This window comes from Dipodomys ordii, unplaced genomic scaffold (genome assembly GCF_000151885.1).
Source record: "Dipodomys ordii isolate 6190 unplaced genomic scaffold, Dord_2.0 Scaffold63, whole genome shotgun sequence".
In the NCBI taxonomy this organism is placed as follows: domain Eukaryota; kingdom Metazoa; phylum Chordata; class Mammalia; order Rodentia; family Heteromyidae; genus Dipodomys; species Dipodomys ordii.
The window spans coordinates 1,889,331-1,909,959 of NW_012267279.1; the positions used below are offsets into that span (position 1 = coordinate 1,889,331).

At 40.2% G+C, this 20,629-nt stretch overlaps 1 protein-coding gene across 1 annotated transcript in view; it reads right to left on the minus strand.

The window, feature by feature from the left end:
- Nucleotides 1-20,162, minus strand: part of Usp34 (ubiquitin specific peptidase 34) — a 190,561-nt gene extending 170,399 nt beyond the window's left edge. The window contains exons 1-3 of the mRNA XM_013022457.1: nt 20,150-20,162; nt 17,854-17,941; nt 7,890-8,310 (exon numbers count right to left, since the gene is read on the minus strand). Coding sequence (XP_012877911.1) covers nt 7,890-8,310; nt 17,854-17,941; nt 20,150-20,162 — 522 coding nt within the window. The remainder of the gene's footprint in view (nt 1-7,889; nt 8,311-17,853; nt 17,942-20,149) is intronic.
- Nucleotides 20,163-20,629: the final 467 nt, after the last annotated feature.

Genomic DNA, 20,629 nt, shown 5'->3' on the forward strand with positions numbered 1-20,629 from the left:
AAAAAAAAAAAGACTCATCTTCCTACTTCAGGCTCCTGAGTGCTGGGATTAGAGATATTGCACAGCCACAACTAGCCTTACAGAGATGAGTTTTCCAAAATTTTAAAAAGGCATGAACTAGGTGCAAGTACTGACACATTCCTGTTAATCTCAGCATTCAGGAAGCTGAGACAGGAAGAGAATATATGTGAAGCTACCCTGGGCTAACATAGCAAGAGTCTCAAAAAAGATCTGTCTCAAGAAAGGAAAGAAAGGGAGGGAGGTTAGTGAGGAGGTAGCAATAAAAAAGTCAGTATGGTTTAGAATGATGTAAACAGTTTATATATACACAGAATAAAATGGTTTCTCTCCTTTCTACATATTTTCTACATTGTTTAAGATAAGGTGTCAGTGTTGCCCAGATGTCCTTCAACCTGTGACTCAGCAACTTGACGAATAGCATGTACCATGAAACCCAGTTTCTACAGTTCATGTACTCTTTTCCCTTCTAGCTAGGAAGAACTTAAAATTTATGGCAATATCTCCTGTCACAGAATTACAAATATCTATTTAGAATAAAGAATATGAGAGTCCTCTCACCAATATTACTTATTACCAATCACTACTTTTTTGGGAACAGGGCCCTGAAAAGTTTGTATTTATCTGGAAAAAAAATCTTCATGGTTAAGTATATGGTTTAGCATTTGGCAACAATGAGGAAGTCGGCTTTCCTTTGGGTTACCCAATCAGTATTTGGGCCAAGGGACATTTTAGAATGGTTCTACTATTGCTCCTAATATCTCACTTGGGATTCTTCTCATGGACTTGATTCTTTCCTATAATAGCATGAGATTCTGTATACATTTCCACATATGTGTAGAGTTACAATGTTCTGTATTAACTGATCCTTACAATTTTTTTTTTTTTGTCGGTCGTGGGGCTTGAACTCTGGGCCTGAGTGCTGTCCCTCAGCTCTTCAGCTCAAGGCAAGCGCTCTACCAACTTGAGCTACAGCGCCACTTCCGGTTTTCTGGTGGTTTATTGGAGATAGGAGTCTCACAGTCTTTCCTGCCCGGGCTGGCTTTGAACCGCGATCCTCAGATCTCAGCCTCCTGAGTAGCTAGGATTACAGGCGTGAGCCACCAGCGCCCGGCTGATCCTTACAATTTTTATCTTCTTTCATTAATAATTCCAAACACTCTGATGCACAATGTGCATGCAATATACTTCTACACTGAACTCACTGGTACTATTAGAGATAGACAAGCTTCCAGTCACAGCTTCTTTCAAGAACCCAAAGGTATTACTGCCAGTTGTAATTCTGGCAAAGCCTTCATCCAAACATCAGGTGAACTGGAGGAATGGCCTAAGTGGTACAGAACCAGCCTTGTGCAAAAAAAGAGACAGCACCGAGAGCCTGAGTTCAAGCCCTACTCCTGGCACAAAAAGCAGGTAAAGGCTTTCCACATTGTATTCATTTGCCATCACCTTAACAGAGTCTATTCATATCAAAAACACGGAGTGGCATGAAGGCCAGCAGCAAATCAATACAACAGGCTGGAGTATAATTTTCAAGGCCAACTTTTCAAACCATATTTATGTAGTTCATGTGCATATGCTGTGCAGACTAGTATATCCCCCCCCTTTTTTTTGTTGGTCATGAAGCTTGAACTCTGGGCCTAGGCACTGTCCCTGAGCTCTTCAGCTCAACGTTAGTGCTCTACCCCCTGAGCTATTTCACCCACTTCTGGGTTTTTCTGTGCATGTGGTGCTGAAGAATCGAACCCAGGGCCTCATGCATATGAGGCAAGCACTCCACCCCTGAGCCACCTTCCCAGCCCATAGTATATCCCCTTCTATATGAGCATACACAAAACAACAAACGATATCTATGCTAGTATACAAACTCCCTTTCTGAATATGGTGATGTTGTATTTATTCTTGTCCCAGATAACAAATTGCTTCAAAACATAGCAGTCAATTTTTCAATCTAACTTCTAAATTTCATTTGGTATCTGTTTTCCCACATTGTATCTTTTAAAGTAGGCCTTATTACTAAAAATATTAACAAAAGTTGTAAAACAAAGACCCAAATTAATCACAAAATCCTTTAAAATATCAACAATTTTTAGCAGGGCATAATGGTATACACCTTCAGACCCAGCAACTTTGGAGGCTGAGCCAGGCAGATCTCATGATACCACAAGTTAGAGAAAAGCAAACATAGTAAGCCTCTGCCTCTCTGTCTTTGACTCATATACACATATTGTGAACTTTGACATGGATGACAGGAGAGAGGAAGAAAGGAAAATGAAGAAGGGAGTCCAAGTTTCCTTCTAATTCAGTACTGGAAAAATACAGGGATTAATCCAATAGGAGAAAGAAGCAGTTCAGCAATTTTAAGACTTAGATTTTAAAACTCTTCAGAGTAATATGCTATGAATACTTGCCCAAAAAATTTAAACTCTTTAAAGATTAAAGTCACTCTTCCTTAAAACTAGGGCACTGACTAGGTTTTAAAGTCTCAGCTATTAAAACACCAACACATGAGTTTTCAATGTTTTCCTTCTATTCAAGATTTCCCTATGTGATACTTCTTAAAAGTACACTGACAAGCCAGGTGCTAGTGGATCACCCATATAATCTTAGCTACTCAGGAGGCTAAGGTCTCAAGACTGCACCTCAATGCCATACAGGGCAGGAAAGTCTGTAAGACTCTTATCTCCAATTAACCACCAGAAAACCACAAGTGGAGCAGTGGCTCAGGTGGCAGAGAGTTAGCCTTGAGCAAAAGAGCTCAAAACAATGCTCAAGCCCTGAATTCAAGCTCCACCACCAACCAAAGAGAAAGTACTCTGAAAAAAGTAAGTCACCAGGTGCTGGTGGCTCACAACAATAAACTTAGCTACTCAAGAGGGTAGTAGGATCTGATGACTGAGATTCAAAGCAGGTTCAGGAAGGAAAATCTGTGAAACTCTCACCTCCAATTAATCACCAAAAAAGATCAAAGTGAAGCTGCAGCTCAAGTGGTAGAGCACTAGCCTTGAGCAAAAGCAGCTTAGAGACAGTGCCTAGGCCTTGAGTTTAAACCCCAAGGACTGGCAGAAAAAAAAAGGGGAAAAAAAAAAAACTACACATTGTGAAACCACTGTTCTCAACAAAGCAATCAATCACATGAATTACATTGTCTAAAATGAAATACTTTTTTTTTTAGGGGGGGGGGGTGTCTGGTCGTGGGCCTGAACTCTGGGCCTGGCTGCTGTCCCTCAGCTCTTCAGCTCAAGGTTAGCGCTCTGCCACAGGGCCACTTCAGGGTTTTTTTCTTTTTGCTTATGTGGTGTTGAGGAATAAAACCCAGGGCCTGGTGCATGCAAGACAAGCATTCTACCACTGAGCCACCTTCCCAGCCCCAAATGAAATACTCTTTACCTGACTTATGTAACTGTAACTCCTCTGTATATCACATTTATAATAACAATTTTTAAAAACCAAACTATTTTCTTTTTATTTTGCTGGTCCTGTGGCGTGAACGCTGGGCCTGGGAGCTGTCCTTAGGCTCCTTTTTACTCAAACCTAACACACTACCCCTTAAACCACAGTGCCATTTCTGGCTTTTTCAGTGATTAATTGGAGAGAAAAGTCTCATGGACTTTCCTTCCTGGTCTGGCTTCAACCTACGATCCTCAGATCTCGGCCTCTTAAGTAGCTAGGATTACAGCTTAAACTTCTTTTTCAGTATAACCTATGACTACATTTACAGACATCACTTTTGGACATTTTAGAAACAAAATTGCAGTATAGTACTAATTACAATTCTATTATTAAGGATTTTTTTTAATGCTCATCCTGAGGCTTGAACTGATCAGGACCTAGACACTATCATGAAATTTTCTGGTAATCAGAGACCAGAATTTGACAGACTTTCCTGCCCTGGTTAGTTCTGAACCTCAATCTCAGCCTTGTGAGTAACTAGAATAACAAGTGTAAGCCACCAGTGCCCGACTCATTAGCAATTTTGGGGGGTGGGGGGAGTGAGGTGCAGAGGCATGTGTACTGATCCTAAGGCTTGAACTCAGGGCCTGGACATTGTCCCTGAGCTTTCTGTTGTTCAAGGATAGCTCTCTAACACTTAAGCCACAGCACCACTTCTGGCTTTTTAGTTGGAAATTAGAGTCTCACAGACTTTCCTGCCCAGGCTAGCTTTGAAAAAGAATTCTCAGATCTCAGCCTCTGAGCTACTGCCATACAGCTTTTGGAACAATTTTTTTTTTTTTTAAGTCAGTCGTGAGCCTGAACTCTGGGCCTGGGCACTGTCCCTCAGCTCTTCAGCTCAGGCTAGTGCTCTACCCCCTGAGCCACAGCGCCACTTCTGGCTTTTTTCTTTTTGCTTATGTGGTGCTGAGGAATTGAACCCAGGGCCTCAGGCATGCAAGGCAAGCGCTCTACCACTGAGCCACCTTCCCAGCTCCTGGAACAAATTTTTAACTGGAGAAAAATTATTTCTACGTGAATGTAATATATAGAGATTCCTAACCAGATTATTTCTAGCATATTCTAGTAACAAATGAAGATATTAAAGTATGTTCTTTTCTTTTTCTGTTGTTGTTGGTCGTGGGGCCTGAACTCTGAGCCTGGGCACTGGCCCTCAGCTCTTCAGCTCAAGGCTAGTGCTTTACCACTTGAGTCATAGCACCAATTCTGGCCTTTTCTGCTTTGTGGTGCTGAGGAATCAAACCCAGGGCCTCATGCATGCAAGGCAAGCACTCTACCACTGAGCCACCTTCCCAGCCACTTAAAGTATGTTCTTAAGATTTGTTTTTATGGGTTAGATGATAGATCTTCATTGTTGAAAAAAGATCTTTTTTAAAATGGTTAACAACTTTTGGGAGGATTTAAAATCAGAGCCTTGTCTTCTTGGGCAGGTATAATACTGCTTTTTCACAGTGGTTATATTTGAGATAGCATCTCACTTCCTACTCAGGTTCATGCTTGCACTGCAGTCCACCTATTTATACTTCCTACATATCAGGGACAACATGCATGTGCCACAGTTGCCTATTAGTTAAAAAGAGGACTCATTTCTTGTTTTTGCACAGGCTGGACTCAAACCTTGATCTTCCCTGTCTCAGACTCCCAAAAAGCTAGCATTACAGATGTGAGCCATTGACACCTGGTTTGTAACATATTTTTAATAAGCTTCTACCAGCAAAGTTAACAGACTAAGAATTCTAGAAGAGCACAATTTACCCAGGCACCAGCAACTCTTGCCTGTAATCCAAGCCACCCAGGAAGCTACTGAGAAGGCTGAGAATTGAGGATTGAGGTGCAAAGCCAGCCCAAGCAGTTCGTGAGACTCTTACCGCAAATTAACTACAAAAGAGAAAAAAGAAAAGACTGGGTGCTGGTGGCTCACGTCTGTAATCCTAGCTATTCAGGAGGCTGAGATCTGAGGATTGCAGGCTCGAAGCCAGCCTGGGCAGAAAAGTCTGTGAAACTCATATCTCCAATAAACTACTCAGAAAAACCCAGAAAGTAGAGCTATGGCTCAAGTGGTAGAATGCTAGCCTTGAGCAAAAGAAGATCAGGGACAGCACCCAGGCTCTGCGTTCAAACCCTAGGACATGGAGGGGAGCCAAAAGTAGAGCTGTGGTTCGAGTAGAAAATGCAGGCCCTGAGCAAAAAAGCTCAGGTACAGCATCCAAGCCCTGACAAGTACAAAAGAGGTAAGGGAAAGGAGAAAGAGGGCAAGCATGCACAATCTGGTTTAAAATATTGCTAAGATAACTCTCTAAAGGACAAAATATCTATTTCCTGGGCCATTTTGTAGTTAGCCTAAATTCAATGTGAAAATATTACAAGAAAGAAATTACTGGATGCCAGGCGCCACTGGCTCACGCCTATAATCCTAGCTACTCAGGAAGCTGAGATCTGAGAGCTGTGGTTCAAAGCCAGCCCAGGCAGGAACATCCATGAGACTCTTTTCTCCAATTAACCACCAGAAAATTGGAAGTGGCGCTGTGGTTCAAGTGGTAGAGTGCTAGCCTTGAGCTGAAGAGCCCAGGGCCAGCACCCAGAGTTTAAGCCCCATGACCAACCAAAAAAAAAAAAAAAAGGAAAAAGAAATTACTGGAAGATTACAATGAAGGAATTATTTTCTAATTTTTTTAAAAAAGGAAAGAAAAGTTCAGAGAAGTATGAAAGTTTTAAAACAAATAAGCATAGCTAGAGGAAAGCTCCTGCCTAGCAAGTGTAAGGCCCTGTGCTAAGATGCCAATACCAAAAAACTAAATAAAACAAATTAATCTAAAAAGCAGGCAAGTATTGTTTAAAAAAAAAAGGTAATCTCTCTAAAAGTCACATATTTTCTTATCCCAGTATCACAGGAAACAGAAAGCCAAAAATATAAAATTTTAGCTGTATTTCCATCCAGAGATGAAATCTATTGCACTACCCCCTTTGACTCTTATGAACTGCTTCACAAGGCAGCAAATTCACACGTGACAAATTCATTTTATGACATTTCAGCAGCTGGTTTTAAAGAAGCCTTACTAAAGCTTCTACGTTTGGCACTAATAAAATCTGTTTGTAATCTGACAGAAATCAAATTCATGTTCTCATGGAAAATCAAAAGCTATAAGGAGAAAATACAAGTAGCTTCATACACCATCAACCATTAAATACCAAACAGGTGAGACTTGTTCAACTCACCCAACCAAATCTCAAAATGAGTGCTGTATAAACGCATACAAAACTACCAAAGTAAATGCCCAATATGAAAAGATAACTATTTCATTAAACCACTAACACAATACCATGGAACTATCTTAATTCTTTGTTTCTAGAAAGAAATTCCTATCTTAATAAATCTTAGGTAAACTACCAAATGCTTGAAAATCATTATAAAAATCACTAGGAGAATATTATTACTTAATGTCACTATCATTTAAGAACGATAGTGGTGCCGTGCACCTGTGGCTCATGCCTGTAATCGTAGCTACTCAGTAGCCTGAGATCTGAGGATCATGGTTCAAAGCTATCCTGGGCAGGAAAGTTCTTGAGTCTCTTATCTCAATAAACCACTCAGAAAGCCAGAAATGGCACTGTGACTCAAGTGGTAGAGCACTTGCCTTGAGCTGAAGAGCTGAGAGACAGTGCCCAGGTCCAGAGTTCAAGCCCCACTACCACCACCAACAAAAAAGAAGAATGTTAGTGATTATCACTATCACAGTCTGTCATATGTGTTTTGTTTTGGGGGTTCTTTTTGGGTTAGAGACCAAGATTTGAACTCAGTACCTGACAATTTCTCCCTCCCCCCCCCACCCCGTATCATCTATGTTTCTATGAATGAAATTGATTCTATGTGCCTTTTTTACCACAATCACTCTGTGTGTCTGTCTGTCTGTGCACAGATGCATACCAGCACTAGGGCTTGAACTCAGCCTGGGTGCTATCCCTTAGCTTTTCCATGCAAGGCTGGTGCAGAGTATCTTTGACTTTCCTGCCTGAGATGGCTGAGCCATTGCTGTCCAGCTTAATCAACAATTTTTTAAAGATGGTGAACTATGAAAGGAATGATACTTATCAAGAAACTGAAATGTACAACTACTTAGAGATAATAAAATTAAAGAGAAAAAAGCATTCTTGAAAGAGTCACAGTAAGGACAATATAGGTCTACAGTATCAAAATGTTTAAGTCAATCACTAATAATTTCATGAATTCAATTTATAAATAGGGTTGAGCAAAATTTCAAAATAGATTAATATATAATATTCTGGAGAAATCTGAAGCCATCATGGCAACACTAGTAACTAGTATATTTTTCCATCAACAGTAAGCTCACTCATAAGAAATAGACTGCCAACCTAAAGCTTACTAATACTAAAAATTCACAATACCTATTTTTACATACCTCTATAGTAGGATGAGTATTATGTTTATAAGCAGTATATAAGGGAAACTGAATTTGAAAAATTTTTGCTACACATAGTAAGAGTTTTTCCTTCTCATCTGTACTCCATAAACTAAAGGGATCAGAGCTCTTTGAAGATTCCTCCTCAGTCAGATTACAAATTCTTGTAGAGTTTGGTTTCTTTTCTATTGACTTTTGTCTTTCTGTACTTCCTTCATTACACTCTCTATCTATATTCAGTGGTTCTTCCGCTTGATTACTCTCATCTTGCCACGTGGAATCTATGTTAATAGTAGTACAATGTTTACAAAGCTGGTCCCGGAGCACTTGAACTTGGGCAATCACTAAGTTAATAAGTGCACACACTACTTGGTTAAAAATCTCCAAATGCTTATATTCCTTGAAGCAGCATAGACATTGCCTATAAGAGAAAAAAAATTCAATAAATAAATGCTTCCTAGAGGCAACAATTATTTTTAATAATACTTTTTAAAAAGCAAATATTAAAACTTATTTTCTTCTTTTTGAGAAGCTTTGGTTTTATAATATGGGGCTCCAACCCAGGGCCTTCATCATGCTATCAGAGCTATATTCTTAGCCCTTTATCTAATTTTTTTTTCTCATTTCTACTGGAGTAGCACCATAATTGCTCAAAAAGATAACATCACACCTACAAATGGAACTTAAGTTAAAGTCACCATGTGAAGATTAGTACTATCATCTTTAGTTTTATGTATGTATCTATCCTTCTTACACAAGGAATTTATTTAGGCAAAACAATTATGGCCTATTCCTTTGCTTCTTCACTGAATTCTGAACACATATTCAATGAGTATTTTGAAAGCTAGTTATAGCTGGGCACCAGTGGCTCACACCTGTAATCCTAGCTACTCAGGAAGCTGAGATCTGAGGATCACAGTTCAAAGCCAGCCAGGGCAGGAAAGTCCATGAGACTCTTATCTCCAATTAACCAACAGAAAACCAGAAGTGGCACTGTGGCCTAAGTGGTAGAGCGTTCGCCTTGAGCTCATAGAGCTGAAGAATAGCGCCCAGGCCCAGAGTTCAAGCCCCACAACTGACAAAAAAAAAAAAAAAAACACTTATGAACAACCCAAGCCAGAATAAACTCTCATCTCATAACTTTAAGGTTAACAAATGTATATTACTGTTAAGATACAATTTTTTAAGCTATGCACCAGCGGCTTACACCTGTAATCCTCACTATTCAGGAGGCTGAGATCTAAAGATCACAGTTTGAAGCCATGTCACCAAAAAAAAAAAAAAAAAAAAAAGCTGGATATGGAGCTGTGGTTAGAATGGTAGAGCACTAGCCTTGAGCATAAAAATTAAGGGGCAGCACCTAGACTGAGTTTGTGCCCCAGGACAAGCACCTTAAAAAGAAAGAAAAAAATATATGTATATGTATACACACACACACACACACACACACACACTCACCCAAACAACTTTTACCCAGGCATAGTGATACATGTCTGTAATTGCAGCCCTTGAATACTAACACTGGAATACTACTGGTTTGAGGCCTGCTTAGGGTACTACATGGTGAGACATATTTTGTTCAAAATAGAATACTTTTAATTTGGCCCACAGAAATATATAACATATTATGCCTGTTTTCTCAGCCGCAAAATGAAAGAGTTATTTCTTTGAAGACTTTCACCAGCTTTAAAATTCCTTAATATAAAAACTTCTACAAAAAGAAAAAGGTTCCAAAAGCAATTCAGATGAACAGTCTGTTTATGCAATGTTTAGGGAAAATCAGCTTTAAGGATAAGTCATGAACTTCAGCATTTTATTATTTTACATTTTTATTATTATCTCTAATATGTTAAATTAAAAGCCCTTTCATAGAAAGGGCTAGTCTTACGGTTTGAATTCAAGGGCTTATGCACTGTCCCTGAGTATTTTTTTAAATGGGGCAAAAATATTTCATTTTATTTTAAAACAGTAAGATATCAAGTAAGTACAACAAAACTTGGCAAACACCTTTAATTTGCCAAAATTTTCTATTTCCTAAAACTATTCTCTTATCTGGAGTAATAAACCAAGCATAATTACACCTTGTAAATATGGCAAATAGATTTTTTTTGTTATTTTTACTCCAAGCTTTAAAACTTCACAATCCTTACACAAGCACTAATACATCTCTATTGATATTGAGAGAGGACTGAGAAGTGTCTGGTAACTCCTGCCATGAGCTGTGCCTCATCTATTCTTACTACATTATATGGTCCTTTCGTAAGGAGCATTTTCTCTGCCAATATCATGTTCTTGTTGATTTTCAGACTCAATTAGAAGACCTAATTTGAGACTAGTAGATATTGAGGAAGGAGAAGAGCAAGCAAATAAAAGGTAGGACACATATTTAACAGAATTCTACCAGGGAAGTTCCAAACATCCAAAAAGATAGGCCTATTCAGACAAGAAGCCTTTAGAACGCCAAACAAATCAGACCAGAAAAGAACACCCCATTACCACATTGTAATTCACACAGGATCAATAGAGAACAAGGAAAAGATTCTAAAAGCTGTCAGAGTAACTACAGATTTCTTAGCTGAGACCACAAAAGCATGAAGAGCCTAGAATGATGTAGGCCGAACACTAAAGGCAAACAACTACCAACCAAGAATACTATACCCAACAAAGCTCTCCTTCCCAATAAAGGACAAATAAAAACATTCCATAATGAAGAAAAATTGAAACAATTTATTGCCACCAAACCAATACTACAGAAGATAATTAAAAGATAACCTTGAGCATTTTTACTTAAGGCTAGCACTCATCACTTGAGTCATAGCTCCACTTCAGGTCCTTTTGGGTGGCTGAGTGGAGATAAGAATCTTACGGCTGGTGCTGATGCCTCATGCCTGTAAGCCTAGCTATTTAGAAGGCTGAGATCTGAGGACTGTGGTTCAAAGCCAGCCGGGGCAGTAAAGTCCCTGAGACTCTTAGCTCCAATTAACTACCAGAAAACCAAGAAGGGGAGCTGTGGCTCAAGGAAGTAGAGTGCTACAAAGAGATCAAGGACAGCACTCAGGACCTGACCGCCCCCGCCCCCCAAAAAAGAAAAATGCTGGTGGGGTTGGAGGGGAGAGGAAGGAAGAAGGAACCCTTTCACATTGTTGATGGGAATATAAATTAGTACAACCACTCTAGAGGGCAGTCTGGAGAGTACTCAAAAAAGTAAACATAAAAATACCCTATGATCCAGAGATACTACTCTAGGGCATCTACCAAGGGCATTACAGGATGCTGTAAATATATTTGCACACCCATGTTCATTGTTGTGCTATTCACAATAGCCAAGTCATGAAAACAGCCTAGAAACCCTACAACAAATTAGTGGATCAATATATACAATGGAATTTTACTCATCTATCAGAAAGAATAATATGTCATTTGCAGGGAAATGGGACAGACTAAGGAAAAATGTTAAGTGAAGTCAGGGTCATAGAGACAAGCAGTGCCTATTTCTCTCATACATGAAAATTAGATCTAATATACAAACACAACCAGCACCAGTAGCTCATACTTATAATCCTAGCTACTCAGGAGGCTGAGATCTGAGGATTGATTTCAGCCCACGCAGGAAATTAAGTGAAACTTTTACCACCAATTAACTACAAAAAAAAAGCTAGTAAGTAATACTGTAGCTCAGGCAGTGGTTTTGAGCAATGAAGCTCAAGGACAGGCCCAGGCCCTGAGTTCAAGCTCCAAGGCCAGACCCAAAAATTAAATAAAATACAAACATACATGATAATATACACAGAGTATTATTATGCTTATACACACAGACTGACTACAAAATAGCATACTTAAGGAAGGAGTCCAATCGTGAAATTCCTCTGAACAATTAATGAATTCTCCTAACAACATATATACCATGAAGCAGAAACATGGTGAAGAGCAATGGGGGAGGGGGGACACACAAAGGAGGAAGGGTCATTAGTCATTATATTCAATGTACACTATGTAAAAAATGAACTATGTAAATTGAATGTAAAGATGGGAAGGGGGGAAAATGAGAGAGAATAATGGAAGGGGTGACATTGATCAAGATGCCCTGTACTTATAACTTGACTTATGAAATTGAAACTTTATTGTGCAACTATTTAGTTTTAAAAAAAAAAGCTCCAAACATCTCTGAACATAAGGGTGAAACATGGGGCAAAAAACAGGACTCAGTGAGAATATATTTTGATGTCCAACAACCAGATTAACATTTCTCCTGGCCAAACACTAAAGGATGTATACCTTAGAGAATACAAATATTCTAAGAGAAAAACCAGTTTATCCTCACATACAAAGTAGACCAACATTGAGAGATGTCCTAACCACAGAGAACAGTCAATCCACTTTTTAGTTGCTCTCCCTGTCTTTCCTTCCCGCTCCTTCTCTTTCTCTCCCTTCCTATGTCTCCTCCCTTCCCTTTTTCTCATATACCCCTACTGGGGCTAGAACTCAAGACCTGGGCACTGACCTTTAGCTTTTAACTCAAGGCTAGAGCTCTACCACTTGAGCCACAGCTACTTCTCAGTGGGGGGGGGAGGGGGAGGTGTGTGTGTGTGTGTGTGTGTGTGTGTGTGTGTGTGTCAGAGAGAGACAGAGACACAGAGAGATTATAGATAAGGAGACTCAGACTTTCCTCCTTGAGCTAGCTTCAAAACAAAGATCCTAAGATCTCAGCCTCCAGAGTAACTAGGATTAAAGGTATAAGCCACCAGCAGCACCCAGCTCAATGGTCCACTCAACCATAAAAGAATAGCCGAAGATAACAAGAATTTTCAAAAAACCTGCTCTACAAAGACAGATAAAAACAACAGCAAAATGATTGGTAGAACTGAATTCATAAAATGCAGAATGGGAAAAAAGGTCTTAAATCCAACTTATGCTGAGTAGACAAGAATGAAATGATAATGAAAACAAATATGGATTACAAAATACAATCCTGTCAGAGCAAGACTTATAGCAAAGTAATAATAACAGTCCCTAGAAGACAAAACAGAAAGGAAGTGGTGCTGTGGCTCAAGTGGTACAAGTACTCGCCTTGAGCTGAAGAGCACAGGTAAAGTGCCCAGGCCTAGAGTTCAAGCCCCATGACTGACAAAAAAAAAGAAAAAAAAAAAAAAGCAACAGAAAGTATAAAGTGAGAAAATTACCAAATAAAAATGTTCAGTCAGGCACTGGTAGCTCATACCTGTAATCCTAGCTACTCAGGAGGCTGAGATCTAAGGATCACGGTTCAAAGCCAGCCCAGACAGGAAAGTACAAGAGACTCTTATCTCCAATAAACCAACAGAAAACTGGAAGTGGCGCTGTGGCTCAAGCAGCAGAGCCCTAGCCTTGAGCTGAAGAGCTGAGGAACAGTGCCCAGTCTCAGAGTTCAAGCTCCATGACCGACAAAAACAAAACAAACAGCCAAATACTTCCACAAATCAGTATTAGTACCTACAATGCAATAGAGTGCTATACTTCACAGTGATGATAGAAAACCATTTTCCACATAAAATTCAGTATCCAAAAAAAAGCTTTTCATTCATGTGTAGAAAAAAAATTTAGCCCTATAAAGTATAAAAAGTACATTTTGCCTATGTATTTTTTCTTAGAAGTCTTTCTCACCAAGCACTGGTGACTCACACAATCTGAACTACTCAGGAGGCTGATATCTGAGAATCTTAGCTGGAGGCCAACCTAGATAGACTGGAGATTCTTATCTTCAATTAGCCAGCAAAATGCCAGAAGTGGAGGTGTAACCCAAATGGTAGAGCACTGGATTTGGGTGAAAAAGCCAAGGGGAAGTACCAAATTGAGTTCAAGTTCCAGTACTAACCACCTGCTTGACACAAAAAAAAAAAGAAAAAGGGGGTAAAAAATGTTCTTAACAAGTATATGAACCAAAAAGACTGCTGGGCGTCGGTGGCTCACGCCTCTAATCCTAGCAACTTAGCAGGCTGAGATCTGAAGATAGAGGTTCAAAGGCAGCCCAGGCAGGAAAGTCTGTGAGACTCTTATCTCCAATAGAAAACCGGAAGTGGCGCTGTGGCTCAAGCAGCAGAGTGCTCACCTTGAGCTGAAGAGTGCAGGGACAGCACCCAAGTCCCACAACGGACCAAAAAAAAAAAAAAAAAAGACTAAAAACTGGAATTACACTGTACATTCAATATACAAGGAAAGTAATTTTAAGATGAGATCAGAGGGCTAGGAAATTGGTTTAGGGGGTAGAGTGCTTGCCTGGCACACAGGAAGCCCCAGCTCAGTACCAGGTCAACAGAAAAAGCTGGAAGTGGTTCTGTGGCTCAAATGATAAGAGTGCTAGCCTTGAGCAAAGAAGCTCAGGGACACGGCCCAATCCCTGAGCTTAAGCCCCAGGATGGGCAAAAATAAATAAATAAAATCAGAAAAGGAAGTAAATGTTTAGCAATCCCTGAGAGCAATCAATACAGACTGAAGCAGGAAAAAAAATGAAAAAACATGACATAAGTCTGTGGGAGGAAAAATAACATCAAACTAAAAAGGGTTAGAGAGTTGGGGAAAAAATTAGTGATCCATCCAAGGAAAATAATTCACGTGAAGCTGAGCATCGGTGGCTCAAGTCTGTAATCCTAGCAACTCAGGAGACTGAGATCTGAGAATCATGGCTCAAAGCCAGCCTGGGCAGGAAAGTCTGTGAGACTCTTATCTCCAACAAACTACCAGAACAACAGTAAGTGGTGCTGTGTCAAGTGGTAGAGAGCTCGCCTTGAGATGAAGAGCTGAGGGACAGCACCCAGGCCCAGAGTTCAAGCCCCACAACTGACAAAAATTAATTAATTAATTATAGCTACTTTATCATTTACATTTTAACAGTATAGATTGCTTGTATTCGCCAATATCATTCATACCCTTATACCAGACTTCACTGCCTTTATAGTTCTTACAACTATTACTTCTAGCCTTATTAAGATTTTATTATCCACCTGAGGGCTTACATTTTAAAACATAAAGTTATTTTTTTTTCCTCAGTCGTGAGGCTTTAACTCTGGACCTGGGCACTGTCCCGAGCTCTTCAGCTCAAGGCTAGTGCTCTACCACTTGGGCCACAGCACCACTTTCCGTTTTCTGGTGGTTTACTGGGGATAAGAGTCTCACAAATTTTCCTGCTTGGGCTGGCTTTGAACTGTGATCCTCATATATCAGGCTCCTGAGTAGCTACGATTACAGGCATGAGCCACCAGCGCCAGGCTCCAAGTGACTTTTTTTTAAATGCAGTCACACCTGTAAACCTAGCTACTTGGGAGGCAGAGGTTGGAAGGCTCACAGTTCAAAGTAAAGTTTGTAAGACCCAAAGCTGGGCACAGTGGAATCCTAAAGCTACACGGAAGGACTGGAAGGATCACAGTGCCAGTCCAAGACAACAATCCTTGAGGTTCCATCTCCAAAGAAAGAACTGGGACACATTGGCAAGTACTTGACATCAAAGCAATAACAGGAAGACTAAGAGGCAGACTGCCAGACAAAAAGGAGATCCTAAATCAAAAATGTCCTTGAGCCAGGTGCCAGTGGCTCACATCTGTAATCTTACTAAGAAGACTTAGAGGTGAGGACTGTGGTTTGAAGCCAGCCTAGGGAGGAAAATCTGTGATACTCTTATATCCAATTAATCACCAAAAAGGCAAAAGTGGATCTGTGTCTCAAGTGGTAGAACATTAGCCTTGAGCATAAAAGCTCTGGGACAGGGCCTAGGAAGGTAGCTCAGTGGTAGAGTAATTGCCTTGCAAGCATGAGGCCCTGAGTTTGATTCCCCAACACCACGTAAGCAGAAAAAGCCGGAAGTGGCACTGTGGCTCAAGTGGTAGAGCACTAGCCTTGAGCTGAAGAGCTGAAGGACAGCACCCAGGCCCAGAGTTCAGGCCCGCAACCAGCCAAAAAAATAGCTCAGAGGTAACACCCATACCCCTGAGTTCAAGCAGACTCAGGGGATGGACACACACACACACACACACACACACACACACAAACACACACATCCTTGATGCCAAAATAAAACAAAACCTTATTTTTTGTATATGTGGAGCACATACCTAAACCTATTCAAAAGCAATTAGCTTCTAAACTCTGTTTTTAAAAGTAAGTTACTGTGGGCTAGGAAGGTGGCTAGTGGTAGAGCGCTTGCCTTGCATGCTGAAGCCCTGGGTTCGATTCCTCAGCAACACATAAGCAAAAAGAAAAAAAGCCGGAAGTGGCGCTGTGGCTCAAGTGGTAGAGCGCTAGACTTGAGCTGAAGAGCTGAAGGACAGCGCCTAGGCCCAGAGTTCAGGCCCCACAACCGACAAAAAAAAAGTAAGTTACTGGGAACTTCTTTGTGCAACTACTTAAAGATAATAATAATAAAAAATATTAAATGAATAAATAAAAAGTAAGTTACTGGGCTGTGAATGTGGTTTAGTGGTAGAGTGCTTGTCTAGCATACATGAAGTCCTGGGTTTGATTCCTCAGTACCACATAAACAGAAGTACCACTGTGGCTCAAGTGGTAGAGTGCTAGCCTTGAGCAAAAGAAGTTTAGGAACAACAATGCCCAGGCCCTGAGTTCCAGCCCCAGGACTGACAAAAAAAATGCATATGCCTGAGGAAAAGAGATGCTAAAGCAGGGTGCGGTGGCTCACACAGCTGTAATCCTAGCTACTCAAGAGACTGAGATCTCAGGATTACAATTCAAAGCCAGCCCAGGCAAGAATGTCGTGAGACTCTATCTCCAATTAACCACTAGAAAACCGGAAGTAGGGGCTGGGAAGGTGGCTCAGTGGTAGAGCGCTTGCCTTGCATGCATGAGGCCCTGGGTTTGATTCCTCAGTACCACATAAGCAAAAAGAAAAAAGCCGGAAGTGGCGCTGTGGCTCAAGTGTTAGAGCGCTAGCCTTGAGCTTAAGAGCTGAGGGACAGTGCACAGGCCCAGAGTTCAGGCCCCACGACCGGACCCCCCCGCAAAAAAAAGAAAACCGGAAGTGGCGCTGTAGCTCAAGTGGTAGAGTGCTCGCCTTGAGCTGAAGAGCTGAGGGACAGCACCCAGGCCCAGAGTTCAAGACCCAGGAACAACAACAAAAAAAAAAAAACAAAAGAAATGTTAAAACTGATGATATACCAGTGTATTTTCTTAGCATATAATAATAGTACAATGTTTTAAATGTACAATAATACTACGTTATAGTCATTCTATAGGTATATACAGTATACCTTGACAAGCACACTCATTTTGTTAGATTTCCTTTAACAACATACCAGTTTTAAATAATTAAAAGCTACAAGCTTTTCTTAAACAATGTGTAATTTTACAGATGAAGGAAAAAATTGGGCGCCTGTAATCCTAGCTCCTCAGGAGGCTGAGATCCCAGGATCGCGGTTCAAAGCCAGCCTGGGCAGGAAAGTCCGTGACACTCTTATCTCCAATAAAACCACTAGGAAACTAGAAGTGGCACTGTGGCTCAAGCTGTAGAACACTTGCCTTGAGCTGAAGAGCCAAGGGACAGCGCCCAAGCCCAGAGTTCAAGCCCCACCACCGACAAAAAAAAAAAAAGTACACTACTATAGAGCAACTGATATTTGAAATTAACTATTCTTGCTAAACTCTATGATTAGCTAGCCTGCTATACTGTGTACCTCAGGACTTTCTCTTGTGTCACCATATTCAATATGTTCACTGATCATTGTACATAATATTGTGGGCAACAGTGGATAACATTCTTACTCATAAAAATTTTAGAAAGATTATTTAAATTGGATAGACACTTAAGTGAAGATTCTTAGTGTGAGGATAAAGATGATTTTAAGTACAGATAAACATCCACTTAAAGCCAAAGGTATCTAATGCAACAACGCAACATCCAAGTAGAGAACTTGATGACAATCAAAGGCAATTCAAAATATAACTCATAAAGTTAATCTTCAAAATACAGAAAAATGCATACCTTTGTGTCCAGGAATTGATATAAGCAAAAATTTTGAGAGTATGTTCCTTCCTAAGCTGCAGTCCATCACCACCTTCTATATCTGATACTGAAATAAAGAAAAATAATTATGAATAATGCTAAACCAATGTTAAAGCCAATACAAAAACAAAACCTCAATTTGCAAATTTTTTTGTGTTTTTTTTGTGTGCCAGTCCTGGAGCTTGAACTCAGGCCTGGGCACTGTCCCTGATATTATTTTGCTCAGGGCTTGTGCTCTACCACTTAGACACAGCTCCATTTCTGGCTTTTTTGGTACTTAGTGAGAGGTAAGAATCTTAGGGACTTTCATGCCCTGACTGGCTTTATACCCTGATCTTCAGATCTCAACCTTCCTGAGTACCTAGGATTTACAGGTATGAGTCACCAGTACCCATCACAAATACACTTAAGTCAATCAATCTTTTGTTACTGATGAATCTGAGTTTAAAAACAGATTCCTAACATTAGATGCACGAAGAAGGGAACATTTGCTGGTTTCTTATCTCAAATCCAAATCTACTCTTCTGTTTTATGCTTTGTGGTATAGGGGCTGGAACCTCTGAAATCTATATACTTTTATATCCAGCTGGCTTCCTGTTAAGATCTTCCTGATGCCTATGAGACGCTAGAACTAAAGGAGAGAAAGAGAGCTTGTAGCTTGAGATACAGAAAAACAACAATAGCACTGGTTCCATCTGCAAAGTTTCTCTTAGAATTCAAACAACCAGTCTTGAGGTCCCTCTACCAGCAGTACCAGTGGTAGCTCAGCAGCATCCCGTCCTTAAACCCTAGATCTCTCCACAAGGCCTCCCTTAAATTATTAGATTCTGACAACCCAATTTTAATGTCTATTTTCCCCTTCATAAATTGTTTCCTGAAGTCCCCAGTTTGGTCAAGGTTGCTTCTTTCTCTTAAAAATTCAACATCCCACCGGGCACTGGTGGCTCATGCCTGTAATCCTAGCTACTGAGGAGGCTGAGATCTGAGGATCGTGGTTCAAAGCCACTCCAGACTCCTATCTCCAATAAACCATTAGAAAACCGGAAGTGGCACTGCCGTAGAGTGCTCTCCCCTTGAGCTGAAGAGCTGAGGGATAGTGCCCAAGCCCAGAGTTCAAGGCCCATGAACAGCAAAAAAAAAAAAAATCCAACATCCCACTATTAAACTCTCTCCTCAACTTCCTGACTGATCTCCACTGAATTTCAAAAACGGTATGTTTCACTATGAAAAGATCCTAAAGTTAAATTGGACACCGAAACTGTATTTTAAAAGTAGCTTGCTGGAAGCTGGGGTCTGGTAGCTCATACCTATAATCCTAGCTACTCAGGAGGCTGAGATCTAAGGATCATGCTTCAGGGCCAGCCCAGGCAGGAAAATCTGTGAGACACTTATCCCCAATTAACCACCATGAAACCAGAAGTGGTGCTGTGACTCAAGTGGTAGAGTGCTCGCCTTGGGCTTTAGAGCTCAGGGACAGCACCCAGGCTCAGAGTTCAAGCCTCATGACCAAAAAAAAAAAAAAAAATGTGGTTTGTTGGGGACAAGGCTAAATGGTAGAGCACTTGCATATTAGCATGTACAAGACTGTTCAATCCTTGATATTACAAAATAAAATCAAAAAGTGAATCTGGATGCCAGACACTGGTGGCTCTGTGAGTCTGAGAGCTGAGGGTCCCATTTGGAAACCAGCTCAGGCAGACAAATCCAAGACACTCATCTTCAAAACACTAGCAGAATGCTTAAGTGTTATGGCTTAAGTGATACAGTGCCAAGGTTGAACAAAAGAGCCAAGTATGGTCATAAGGCCCTAAGTTCAAGCCCCACTATTGGCATATAAATAGTACAGTTGGACTAATGTCCAACTAATGTCTTCTAGTGTAAAATGTTATATTATACAAAAGATTTGGGACAGTAAGCCTTTTTTTTTTTTGCCAGTCCTGGGACTTGAACTCTTTCGATCTTTGGCAAGTTTCATTAAACTATTTTTCCTGTGTACACATACTATACTTTGATCATATGCATGGGCCCCATCCAACTTCTTTCCCTTCCCACTGGTTCTCTCCCCTAAAAAAACAAAAAACAGGCCCCCTTTTACATTCATGTGATACATGTGTGTATGTCTAGTTTGTGCATGAGAAAACAAGGAATATTTAAGTCTGGCTTATTTCTTTAACAGTTTCATCCTTTTTTCCCGAAAATAACGTATTTCCATATTTTTTTTCAATTTTTTTATGGGACTTGGGTGTGAATTCAGTGTCTAGAGTAAGAACTATACCAACTGCAGCCATACTTCCCAGGCCAATTTCATTCTTTTTAGCTGATTAATACTACATTGAATATATTCTATATTGTCTTTATCCATTCACCAGTTGATGGGCACAAACTGACTCAACAATTTGGCTACTGTGAATAGTGCTGAAATAAACATCAGTGTGCAGATAATATCTCTATTATATACTGACTTACAAGGTTACTTCCAATATATGCCCAGGAGTGATAATGCCAACATCATAAAGTAGTTCTATTTTTAGTTTTTGAGGATCCTTCATGCTAATTTCCACCTAAACACATTATGTACATTCCTACCAACAAACACTGTATAGGGATTCCTTTTTTACACACATCTTAACTAGCAGTTCTTGATCCTCTTTCTTTGTTGCTAGCCATTCTAAGTGGGGCAAGATATCTCAATTCATTTATTTGTATTTCCTTCATAACTAATGAAGTTGAACATTTCTTCGTACTTTATTCGTTG